The 12,451-nt window shown below is 41.1% G+C and overlaps 1 protein-coding gene across 7 annotated transcripts in view; it reads left to right on the forward strand.

Moving 5' to 3' along the window:
* The window catches only part of LOC135105812 (cell adhesion molecule Dscam1-like), a 41,610-nt gene that overhangs the window by 22,875 nt on the left and 6,284 nt on the right, over nucleotides 1-12,451 (forward strand). For 3 of the 7 annotated variants that reach the window (XM_064014393.1, XM_064014387.1, XM_064014388.1), the window contains 2 exons: nucleotides 8,972-9,137; nucleotides 10,218-11,300. In XM_064014393.1, coding sequence (XP_063870463.1) covers nucleotides 8,972-9,137; nucleotides 10,218-10,491 — 440 coding nt within the window. In that variant the 3' untranslated portion in view covers nucleotides 10,492-11,300. Of the gene's footprint in view, nucleotides 1-8,971; nucleotides 9,138-10,217; nucleotides 11,301-12,451 lie in introns of those variants that run through there. The other 4 variants (XM_064014391.1, XM_064014392.1, XM_064014390.1 and 1 more) reach the window with 3 other exon arrangements.

The raw sequence follows: 12,451 nt of genomic DNA on the forward strand, positions 1-12,451 counted from the left end.
TCTACTCAATGAACAAACTCTTAACTCTTCCTTATGTTTCATATATGATCCTTGGGTACTTTTCCATTATATTCAGTCTCCTCTTCCATCTTGCTTCTATGTTCCATGTTTACATCCCATACAATGTTGTTATTACAACTAAAACCCTCCTACAGCAATGCAGCTTGTGCTCTTCCCTACCATTTTCTTGCTCCATTCATTCTAAATCTCATCTATTCTTCCATCCACAGGAACATGCAACTTTAGTTACTTGAAATCATTCATAATATCAAGCAACTAGCTATTCTAGATATTAATTAATCCTATTATCAAAAATCTTTGTACATAGTTTACTCATCTCATTTACTCTGAAGTTCTTATCTTCACACAATCCTACAGACTGCAATGAGTTGTCTATATCTCTTTTGAATCAGCTGCAGACAGCAAGTGATTCATATACTGGCAGCACCTCAGACTTCTTCTCCCTTGGTCTTGATCTTGATGGTACAGGTGGCTTGGGATCACTCCTAAGCCAGGCCTTTGGATCGGCAACTCCTGTAGAAGGGAAACAAAGAGAAATGAACAGCATCCTCTACACCAATTGTTCTTACATCTGGCACACCACATTCTCTCCAGAAATTCTTTCACCGCCTCACTCATCCTTTCATTCGCCTCTCTACACAGTCCCAGCCCTTCTTCTGCCTTCTATCCACTCCTTTCCTGTCTTCTCCACTCTTTCATTCCTGTCATGCCCTAACTCAGTCCGTATCACTTGCAACATCTCATTCCTGTCTCTGGCATACTTCACACATTCCAGCACCACATGTTCCACCGTCTCATCCTCTCCCATGTCACAAATCTGGCACTCTGCTGCGGGACTCAGACCCAGGCTTCCATCACACCACCTTTCATACCTCAGGGCCCCTTTCTTCTTGTAGCATTCCAGGGTCTTCTTTCTTTCCATCTCATTCTTCCATTCATTCAGTCCCACACATTTCACTTCTTTGTCTATCTCATTCTTCCATTTTCTCACATCCCATTCAGCTCCCACTCTGCCTCAGCTCCCACTCTGTCTCCTCTTGTTACCACCCATTCACGCTCATTTTGATTCCTCCCAGCCATTCTCATCGCCGACACAACTTGTAATCCATTCCTGTCTGTCATTCTCATTCACCTCTTCCTCCATTTGCTTCCACTTTCATTCCACAGGTGCACCTTCCTTGCTATTCTTGCGTCATCCATTCTCTCAAGCCTAATCTTGTACCTAAGTGTTGTTTTTGAGAGTCTTTCCCTAAAGGTGCTTCATCCCATATCACCTCTCAAGGTTTCTACTGCTGTGTACCTTGGTGCACTCAGTGCCATCCTTGCTACTCTATTCTGGCCCACTTTTAACTTGTCAGTTTCACTCGCATTCCATGCAATCACATCCATATCATACATTATACTTGGCACAGCCACACACTTCCACACTTCTCTCAACACATCATACTTACTCGCTCTCATCCTTGCTGCCCTTCCCAATCGACCTTCCCACTGGTTTACCATACTTATCTTTTCATTCTTTGCCTTTGCACACCCACTAGGACTCGTCCACATCCCTAAGTACTTGTATTCTTGCACCTATTTCAACTCATTCTCTCCAAGTCTCAATACCACATTACTTTCATCCTCTGACCTATTCACAATCATTTCCTTGCCCTTCTCACTGCTAAACCTTACTCTAAAGTCTTTTCCATACCCATCCACAACATCCAACAAATTTTGGAGCTCATTTGCCGATTCATTCATAACAACTATATCATCTGCATAAAAAAGCACACACACTTTATCATATCCCACACTTACCCCTACATTCATTCTTCTCATTCTAGCTGCTAACTCCTCTGTATACAGGCTAAAAAGGGTTGGTGACAATATACAGCCTTGCCTAACTCCTCTCTCACTCTTCACCCATTCTGTTTCTATGTCTCCTAGTCTGTATCTAGCTCTTGTGTCCACATACATACTTTGCACTATGTTAACTATCTTTGCACTCAATCCTCACCCATTCTGTTTCTATGTCTCCTAGTCTGTATCTAGCTCTTGTGTCCACATACATACTTTGCACTATGTTAACTATCTTACACTCAATCCAGTCTTTTCTAAGACTCTACCTAGCATTTCTCTGTTCACTCTATCATAAGCTTTCTCTATATCCAGAAAACCTAAGTACAATTTACCCCATCCTTCTTTTTCTTCTCAGTCATTTCATTCACCACAAACATATTGTCCTTAGCTCTCCTATCCACACGAAATCCATTCTGTTCTTCACCCAACACACTCAATCCATTTACACAGTCTCTCATTCAACACTGAACTGAAAACTTTATTGTATTCACTAATGCAATTGGCCTGTAGCTCTTCAACTCATTCTTACTCTTAAATCCTCCCTTATGCAACAGACATACTTGGTTCTCATTCCACTTTCTTGGCACTCTCTCTTCATCCCACACTCAGTTGAATAATTCAGTCATTCTATCAATCACTACCTCCCCACCATTCTTGTAGAGCTCATATGGTATATCATCTAGACCTGCTGCCTTGCCATTCTTCTGCCTTCTCACACACCTCTCCACTTCCTCCCTGCTGATTCTTTCATCCATTTCATCTGCATTCTTCCTTTTCAGTGTCACACATTCTTCTCTCACACTAAACATCTCACCTACCCCACCTACTTCTTTCCAGAACCCTTTGATTACCTTCCTGATTCCCTCCTTCTCTGTTATAACTACACCATCAACTTTCAGACTCTCCACACCAACACTGCCTGACATATTCTTTCCTCTCATGAACTCGTACCTTTCTCCCTTAAAGATTGAATCACACTCCTTTTGCTCTTCACTTTAGCATTCATTATCATTCATCTTGTCAACCGCTACTGCTTCACATATGCTGCCCATGCATTCTGGTACTCATTCTCTGCCTCATTGCTTTCATGCCTCTTTTTCCTCAGCCATTTACAATGTCTACTCATTCTCTTTTGCTCCTTCCTAAAAACTCTGATTTCATCATTCCACCATGGTTTACATACATTCTTTCTTCTACCTACTTTCACAAACCCTATCTACACCATCAACTTTCTCAACTTTTTCTCAGCAGCATCCCTCACGTCCTCATCCAGTTTCTCATTCAGATGCTCCATGTCATGCACACTTTCATCATCCCAGCTTCTCACACTCAGATCAACCTGAAAGTTCTCCCACCCTACATCTCTCAGTCTCCACTTCTTTTTCTTACTTGCCACTTTCACTTCATTCTCACCCTGCATCAAGCACTCCACAACCAGTATGTTGTGATCAGACACAATATCAACCAAACCATCCTCATCTATTCATATATGTGACACAATTTCATGCATTCTTCCATTCACCAACATGTAGTCAATTGCCGATTCCTGCTCTCTTGCACTCCAGGTCACACGCCCCTCAGCCAAAGTAACAATCAGATTTTCCAGCTCCAGTTCATCAACAAACTCCCCAAGCATTTCACCATTCCTGTTCACCTGTTCCCCCAGCATTTCCACATGTGCATTCATGTCAACCATAACTAGCACTCTCTCCTCTCCATGCTCTCACACAACTTCCTTAAGTATGTCATACTTCCTCCTATTTTCCCTCTCTGCTCTTTCACCCATGAAAGTCATGTACGCTATCACCAGTACCAGCTTCTCTGGTCTGCCACGACCAACCATGCATTCCACTCTGACTGCAAGCACATCCTCACTACCTGTACACTCCCCCACATCAATCTCCTCTACTTTCAGTCCCCTTTCTTTCTTATAGAGTAGGGCTATGCCTCCTCCCAGTGTTTCCTCTGTCTTATGCCCCTTTCCAATCATAACATACTCTCATTCCTCCATTCGTACATCATCTCTCAGGTGAATCTTGTGAACCCGACTAAGTCGAACCTCCACTCACTGAGCTCCTTGCATACATCCTCAAACTTGCCCGTACCCTATCCTCTCACATTCTTACAGCCAATCTTCACACATTTACTCGCCTGGTCAGTCTCTTCTCTTCCATGTTCGCTGACATCAGTGGGTCCTCCTCATCATGCCTCATCCACACAGCACACCTGCCTCGCCCTCATCCACTCGGCCAGTCGATGTCCTAGCTTCTCATTCCTGTTGTGGTTGAGGTGGACCCAGTCTCTCCCATAGAATTTGTCCTGGTTGAGGATCCCATCCATGTCTAGGAATCTCACGTTGCCCTTCTCTGCCATTCATTTCATCTTGACCTTCATGAGTTCCATGCATATCTTGTGGTTTGTTTCTCTTCTGACCTTCTTGTACTGCACTCCTTCCTGTGGGCGCCACAGGACCCCCACCACAGCCACACACATCTTTTCTTCTGGTGCCTTCTTCTGCTGCCTTCACTGCTTCTATCGCTTCCTTTACTGTTTCTTCAGCACCTGTCTCTACTAAGTTGTTGCCTCCTCCTTGAGTCACTAGCAGGCTTCTTCCTTCCATTTCTTGCACTTCTTCCTTGACTTTCCTCTTGATGTCTTGGATCTTAGCACCTCTCATGCTGGTGCACTCAATTTCCATTCTCACGAAGTCGGGAGTTTTCCTTACCATGCTGTCTCCAGTGACACGTACTGGGGATTTCTTGATCACCATTCTCTTCTTCCTTGGGCGTCTGTCTATTTTAGCCACTTCTTACTGGTCTTTTCTCTCTTCAGTCATAGTCATCTGTGCTTCTGCCTCCTCCATCAGGTTTTCATCTGGATGCTCTGCTGCATTCTTCATTCTTCTTTTTCCTCATTCTGGCTCCTGTACTCATTGAGGCTTTTTGCTCGGGCATTCCCTGCATAGGAACACCAGAAGCTCGAACCCCAGCACCTTCATGTTGGCCTCCCTCATGCCCACACAAGCTACATGGAACTAAGCCATGCATCTCTTGCATGCCACAGCCCTTTGCCTGTTTGCCACACTCTCCTCGCATGAACCACATACACTCATCACCATCTTCAGGGTATTTCAGCCCACAGGCAAGAGAAAATAAGCCACAAAACTCAGAGAGCAAGACAAGGCCACTTGCACACGCCACCAAGACACCATTGAGCATGATCAGATGGTGATCAGACACTACATAATTAATCACCATTAACTCATAAATATTCTTACACTTAGCTTTCCTGACCCTCCCAAATACCAAAGGTTTAAACTAAAATGTACCACCAGTGCCAAGAATTTAAATTTTTTTCTTGTTTTCTGATCGATTCAGGTAATTGAGAAACACCTTTTATGTACGCATAAAAGGTGTTATCTTAGCCATTTTAAGGATTAAAGTAGGGTCCTTAAGCTTTCAGCAATATATGTATCCCTATATACATCATGTTTGTCCAAGATAATTATGCATTCTTTATCTTTACTCATTGCCATATACCACAGATGACATGCTGCAGTAGCCTTAACAAGTATAGGGAGTCTGAAGAAGGTGCAGTGTAAGGCCTGCCATTGTTCTTGGCAAGGAGAACCTTCACTTCCACACTACACGTCTTAGTCTTGTTCATTGCCTGAGATAAGTTTCTTAAATTATTCACTTAAGTCACTAGGAGCTTATGCAAGACAGTCACAAATGTGGTCTACACCACCACCACCATCATCACCTTGGACATGATAGCTGATAATGCCAATAGCTTGTAGAGTTGGCAGGGTCCTTTATTGCTCTCAATCAAAGGTATTACTCAAAAGTGCTGCCAAGACTGGGTATACAGTACACTGCAGGCAGATGTAGACACTGATGAAGAGGTAGATCCATGTGATGAGGCTGGAAGGTACGTATGTAATGTACCTAGAAAAGAGATGACAACCAGAGCCACATTTTTGAAATTGCTCCAAGTAATCTAATGCAGTGGTTTTCAAACTCAACTTTGTAGCTGTCAAAGGAATCCTTAAAGATTCTGGCAGAGATCATTGGGCATCATTTGATGTTATGGAAATGCTTTTAGTTTTAGAATAAACTGAGGATTTATATTGCACTGCTATGTTTAATAAATCTTACTTAAATTTATATAAACTATGACATATATAAATAGCAGTTCAATTTTTTGGTCATAATTATTGCTACTCTGGAGATCATAAACATGTACTTTAGTTAGCTAGAAGGGGTTGTGAACCAAAAAGTTTGGGGAATGCTTGTCAAATGGAACTTTTGTTGGCTAAAGGCACAGGTACTCTTGCCAGAGAGCTTTGCCTTTAGCACTGCTCATTGCATGAAGGAGACACATTACATGCATGCAGCATAGCAACATATTGTTTTGAGCAATATTCTGTACAAGGGCATGGACACAATGGAAACTCTTGTAACAGGTCATAGCCTCAGCCACATCAGTTATACCTACTTCACTCAACAGTGTTTCAACACAGTCTGGGCATTAGTCTTTGGAACATAGGAGTTATCAGGTCCAACATATTAAGAACACGCATTCTGGGCAATTATAGGCCTTAAGCACTTTCACAGCCATCCACAATACTTCCAGCTCATCACCCACACATTTTTTATTCTCACATTTACCTGAGCTATGTAGTGTCTACATCTTTTGTGTTTGCACTTAAGAGTCAAGTTAATGTTGCCATAAGTGCCTGTGCTTCATGCATATAATGAGAATGTTTGCACCATACCCAGCATCACTGCTCTCCGCCTGAGCATTGGTAATTTGCCCCAAACAACTCATTCCTCTTGTATTGCAGCAATTTGTAACCCCCTACACTTGACCAAATCCTTGTATGGCTGAGTGGTGCATAAGGAAGATCATCACATGTTACAACCTTTTGTTTACAATACTTTATACAGCAGAGGTAACTCTGGTGCCTGCCAGCTGCAAGACCCATCTGCTTAAATCATAAATTGCATTTTGAATGACCATGCACATAAATGTATATCTGGTGGCTGTCAGTCCTCTTGCAGAATCATAACTAAGCTCTTGCTGTCTTTCTCTTATCTTGTGCTATATTTCTCTGCTCTTGCCAATCTACTGTCCTCATCTTCTCCAGATCATTCTTTATCTTTTATCTCTTCACTGGTCCACCAGGTTGTCTTCTTCCATTCCACACTCTTCTTGTAGTTGGTAATCTTATTCAAGCAACATGTCCAGCTGACCTCAATCATCTAGTTTTCACAGCATGTCAATGAAAGCTTAGCATGTATCTTCCTCAGCTCCCTGTTGTGTCTTCTCCACTTTGTTTCTTCATCTAGGGTTGGGCTCAGAATCTTCCTAGCACCATATTTTCAAATACCATTAATCTTTGTTCCATCTCCACAGTTGTCATTCATGTCTCACATCAGTATGGTAGAATGGGCTTCGTAATGGCTTCATATATCCGGCTTCATAATTATATCCTTTACTCTTTCTATTTTACACCCTGTCATAACATATCTCATACATTACAGAAACACCTATTATCTGCTGCAATTAATGCTTTAACTAATTTACTTTTGTCATTTTTATTTTGTAGTATAATCCAAATATTTTAATTTTTAAGCCATCTCACAAGGCCCATCATTGGTTACTGTCAGTTTTTAACTGTCATTTTGTTATGTGCACCACTTTAGTTTTATTAACATAGGTAGCCCAATTCTTGTTTCTTCCAAGGGTTCTATACATATGATAAGATTAACTGCATCTTTGACATCTGCATATCCCAGTATTCCAGTTAAGGCAAATTTATTTCCATGAAAATATTAATACATTGTAATCAATATGCTAGGATTGATATGGAGCAAGTATAATACAATAATTTGGTGGGAAGCACATCAACAAGGGATACATGTATTTTTTGTTTTTCCTGTTTCCAGTTTTTTTTTTTATCAATAAAGTTGTAATTATGTTAGAGAGAGAAGTTATTAGATTTACATTTAAAAAGGGAAGTACAATAGTGGATGACAAAAGGAAACATTGGAAAAATGTGTTTCTGTAACTCATTTTGGTAGGATGTCCCATTTTGTACAATAATTGCACAATATCACATTGGCAAAAAAGCTATGTATTACACATTCCTGATGCATCAGCTCTTAATTTAGACTTCATTAACCTTTAATTTGTCTTAGGAAAATAAATCTTGAATAATGGCCTTGAGTTACTGATTGCTACCACTACTGCTTGCTAGTGAATACAGGCTTTTGTGTGCAAATAACATCAAAGAAAATGTCAGGTTTCTGGAGTTACAGATAAAACATTGTGTACCTTACTTAACAAGGAGAATAATCTCAAGGGGATATAACATAAGAGCTGTTGCTGCCACCACCACTGCAATAACTACATACTTACTCTGACAGCAAGAGTGCAGCAAAGCAATTCTTAAACAACCAGGGTCTGAATCTTTTGGATTTTACTGCCATGTAGATATCTCCAGCATACTTTTGCAGTCACATGGTTTGAAGGATCTATGTCTTTGGGGAATTAAGTGTACAGTTCAACGTTATAGAACATTTATAATTTTGTTGCTGTGATGATATTAGGTTTAAACCATAAGGTGAAAGGGAGCTGGGACAAGTTGTGTAATGAGGCCAGTTTTTCTTAGCTTTTAGTTTTTAAACAAAATGAAGTGCTTTTAAACATGCACATACTTTTCCTAATCTATGTAAGGGAGTAAGGGGTTCAGGCTTTTTTCTTATGGTGGTATCAGATATAAATGGATTTTCATCATCCATGGGTGTGTTTCTTAATGCCCTTGCATGACTGTACATACGACATTTACATGAATTAACCATAGAGTTATTTAGTAACAGAGGCATGAGTTTAATGGAAGACAGGATTATTCTTGAAATGTCTATGATGTTGCTGCCTTCATAATGGGCACTAGTGATTACTTATGCTAAATAGTGTCCCAGAAAGCCGAACAAAGGACTAAGTGGAAAAAATAATGAAATGCATGAATGAATGTGAATAAAATATCTTGACACAAAATGGTTCCCAAGTGTATGTGCTGAATCTGTATTGCTCCACACAGGTGCTGACTTCAGCTTCCACCCGCCAGACTCCAGCACTGAGAGCAATGACGAACGGTCCCCTGTGCCCCCCCGCCGACCACAGCACCTTCCCCCCACCCACCCCCAGCATGCCTCTCACAGACTCCATGCCTGTACACCTGCTCCACCACCTGCACAGGGCCTGAGGTGAACGTTTAGTGCCCTTTTTCTCATTCCTATACCATCTTTCTGCTTCCCTTTGACTCAGGCCAGTCAGAGAAACTTCCTAGCATGCCCCTAGTGGATTCACCAAAGTTAACTTATTGCAGTTTAACTCAGTACCATAAAGTTCAATGGAATAGTGAGATGTAAGTGTGCCATGGGGATAACTTTCATGCTGACCAATTATATATGGTGTTTTGTATACTCTAACTTTTTTAATAACTTACATGTTTTCAGTGCAATCAAGTGTCAAATTCCCAAGTGTGATGAATTGGAGTCCACTGGGAGCATCTTTCCCATAGATGTTATTATGTTTTCTATTTTCCTATGTGTTGTTTCAAGATGTAGCTAATTGGTACATAGTTTGTTACATGAGCAATGTGCAGCCTGTATGTTACTCTATACTCTTCATAGCCATGTTCTATACACCAGACCCCTTGTTTGCATCATGCTGGCATTCTTCATGATAGGAAGGCATGATTAGGACTTGGGGCAAAGGGAGGTGAAAATAAATGAAATGGTAGCATGATTAGAACTCAGGGGTTGGTATGAAGAGAGAGACTGGGAGAGGATGGCATGATCAGAGCTTGGAGGGGTGTAAAAAGAGGGTCATGTTTGCACATGTCATTTTGTTTTTCTCAGTGTAGCCTCACGTCCCTCACAGCTTGATCCATGTCACGCACACACTAATAAGTATCCTTGTGATATGAGGATAGTCAAAAAGAACCTTCACTCTTTACCTAACCCTCTCCTAACACAGCCCATTATCCCTACTTCACTCTCCCTTCCTCCCTTACTAGCCTGTTGTGATTATTTCAACATCCTCCCTACTACCCCTTCCACCACCACCACCCCCACCACAGTATCCAGTTTCTTTTTACTGTCACAATTCCATTCCTCACAACCACTCCCCTCTCTTACTGTCCAAGCAGTCCTACCACTATAAAATCCAGTTCCTAAATCTCCTTACCTATCTCCTTCACCACCATTCCACACTACCAAGCTCCCTCCCTCCCTCACCACCATCTCCCTGCTGTGACCACCACCCCTGCCCCCTCCCTTCAGGCCCAGCAGTACCCTGGACAGCGTGTACTCTGTGGAAGGGGCGGTTGGGGGGCCCCTTCGTCCCCCGACTGGGTTCTCTGACTCCCGTGAGCTCTCAGAGGCAGAGTGTGACCGAGACCCAGGACAGGGAGGTCACAAGGGAAGGCCACAGCAGCATGGCAGGTGGGGGCCACAGTCAGGGAGGATAAAACTGATGGGAGTGTATTGTGTGGGTGACCGTTGTTTGTACTATGGGTTTGGGGAAATTCAACGAGCTCTGATGCTGACAGTTTGATTATCTGGTGTTATGTTAATTAGGTGGTGATTGTTGTGTGGTACTTGGTATTTAATGCAGGCAAAGTGACATTGATAATCAGCTATGTATTCATTAGGTATAAAAGATAGAGCCTTTGCTACCTAACACTGACTTCATTACAGTGTGAAGTGTAGGGCAAAGAAAAAAGCTTCTCTCCATATGGGCTTGATTTTTCCACAGCAGATATTAGTGTAGGTAGGTATTGCTGAAGGGATTAAGGTAGATGCAAGATCATCCACCAGAAGCTTTGAAAACCATAAGCTTTGTTTTCAAACAGTATCAGGTGATCATCTATTCCTTAGCTCCTGAGTTTAATTGTGACTGTCTAGCTGATGTATATACGAGTGAGAAACCACATAAATGAATCTCAGAAAAGGATAGAGCAGTGCAATGACTTGGTTGTATATAATGCCCTCTTTTCAACAAGCTCCAGGTGACTTGACGGTGTAGATAAGCAGCTGGACAGTCGCAATGTTAGGTTTGACCTCATTAGGTGTACAACTGAGAGAATATCATCCTTTATCATTTATCCTTAACTTTTCTAATTTGGTAGGTATTTGGCTACATTGAGTGCATATGAGCGCTTGAAAGGGAAGCTGAATGAGCAGTGCCTGGTGTGTAGTACTATTAGTCCTTTGCTGCACGTCTGATGTGGCACACTGCAGATGCTGTATTTGACTCTCACAAGTTTAGATAGGTTCTTGGACCAATCTTCTTCTTTACCTACAAATAGTAACACTTGGCAAATAAATGTGGTACTTGTTAAATATGCATAAATTCTTCTTGGATCAATCTTCTTCTTCACCTACAAATAGTAACACTTGGCAAATGAATGTGGTACTTGTTAAATATGCATAAATTCTTCTTGGATCAATCTTCTTCTTCACCTACAAATAGTAACACTTGGCAAATGAATGTGGTACTTGTTGAATATGCATAAATTCTACCTTGTGGAAAAGATTCTTTTGCTTCAGTCAGAGCTTGTAGTGAAGACAATGCAGTACTTGCTGCAAGATTCATACATGATAAAGTATTGCATGGTGGTGTGTAAAGGTAGTAGTGGTTTAGTCATGTGTATTATTTGATGAAACAATGACATGGAGGAAACCTTGGAAATGCATGAACCACTTGATTAATTACATAGAATATAGATAAAATCTAATCAGGTACATAATGCTAAAAATAATGTGTAAGGAAATCTCTAATCATAATACTAATAATAATGTGTAAGGAAATCAAACGAAAGTTGTGCTTATTTATTTAATCAAACATTGTTTCTTATAACTTCAAGGGGTTGATCATAATGAAAAATATTTTCAATTCTGTAATTTTGATTGTATAATGTTGATTGGGATTCCATGTGACACAAAGATGAAAAAGAAGGACGAATGTGAGTTTGGAGAATGCATAGAAAGAGATCAGGCATGTAGAGAGGAAGGAGAAAAGGGATGACCTTGTTTGTGAGATTGTGTGTGGATGAAAGTGAAACTGGGATGAGATGTATGGATGTTCGGGAATGCATGTTGGCATGGTGTTCATTATGAAAAGGATGAAGAAGAAGTTGAAATGTTCTTTAACAATATTGTTAGTATTTGCTAAGACTTTAGAGCAAATGTAGCAAATGCTGGGAGATCAGAATGCTAGACTTGGGAATGTAATAATTGACAGTCAAGCAGCTCTAGACTGTGGCAAGTTGCGTGCAGCCAACTAGCATGTCTGTTATTTTGCAATTGTTTTTACCATGAATAGCTGTGCAGGAAAAATCACTGCTATATGGCAACACTTGAGCTCTTTCCAGTTGCTTTGGTTAACACAAAAAAAAAAAAAAAAAAAAAAATTGATTTTGCTTGCCTAGAGAGCATGTGATTTTTCCTATCAAGTGCATCCATTCCTACCCCTGCACTGCTTTGAGTAATGCATACTGTTATGACCAAGGTTC

This window comes from Scylla paramamosain, chromosome 12 (genome assembly GCF_035594125.1).
Source record: "Scylla paramamosain isolate STU-SP2022 chromosome 12, ASM3559412v1, whole genome shotgun sequence".
Lineage (NCBI taxonomy): Eukaryota > Metazoa > Arthropoda > Malacostraca > Decapoda > Portunidae > Scylla > Scylla paramamosain.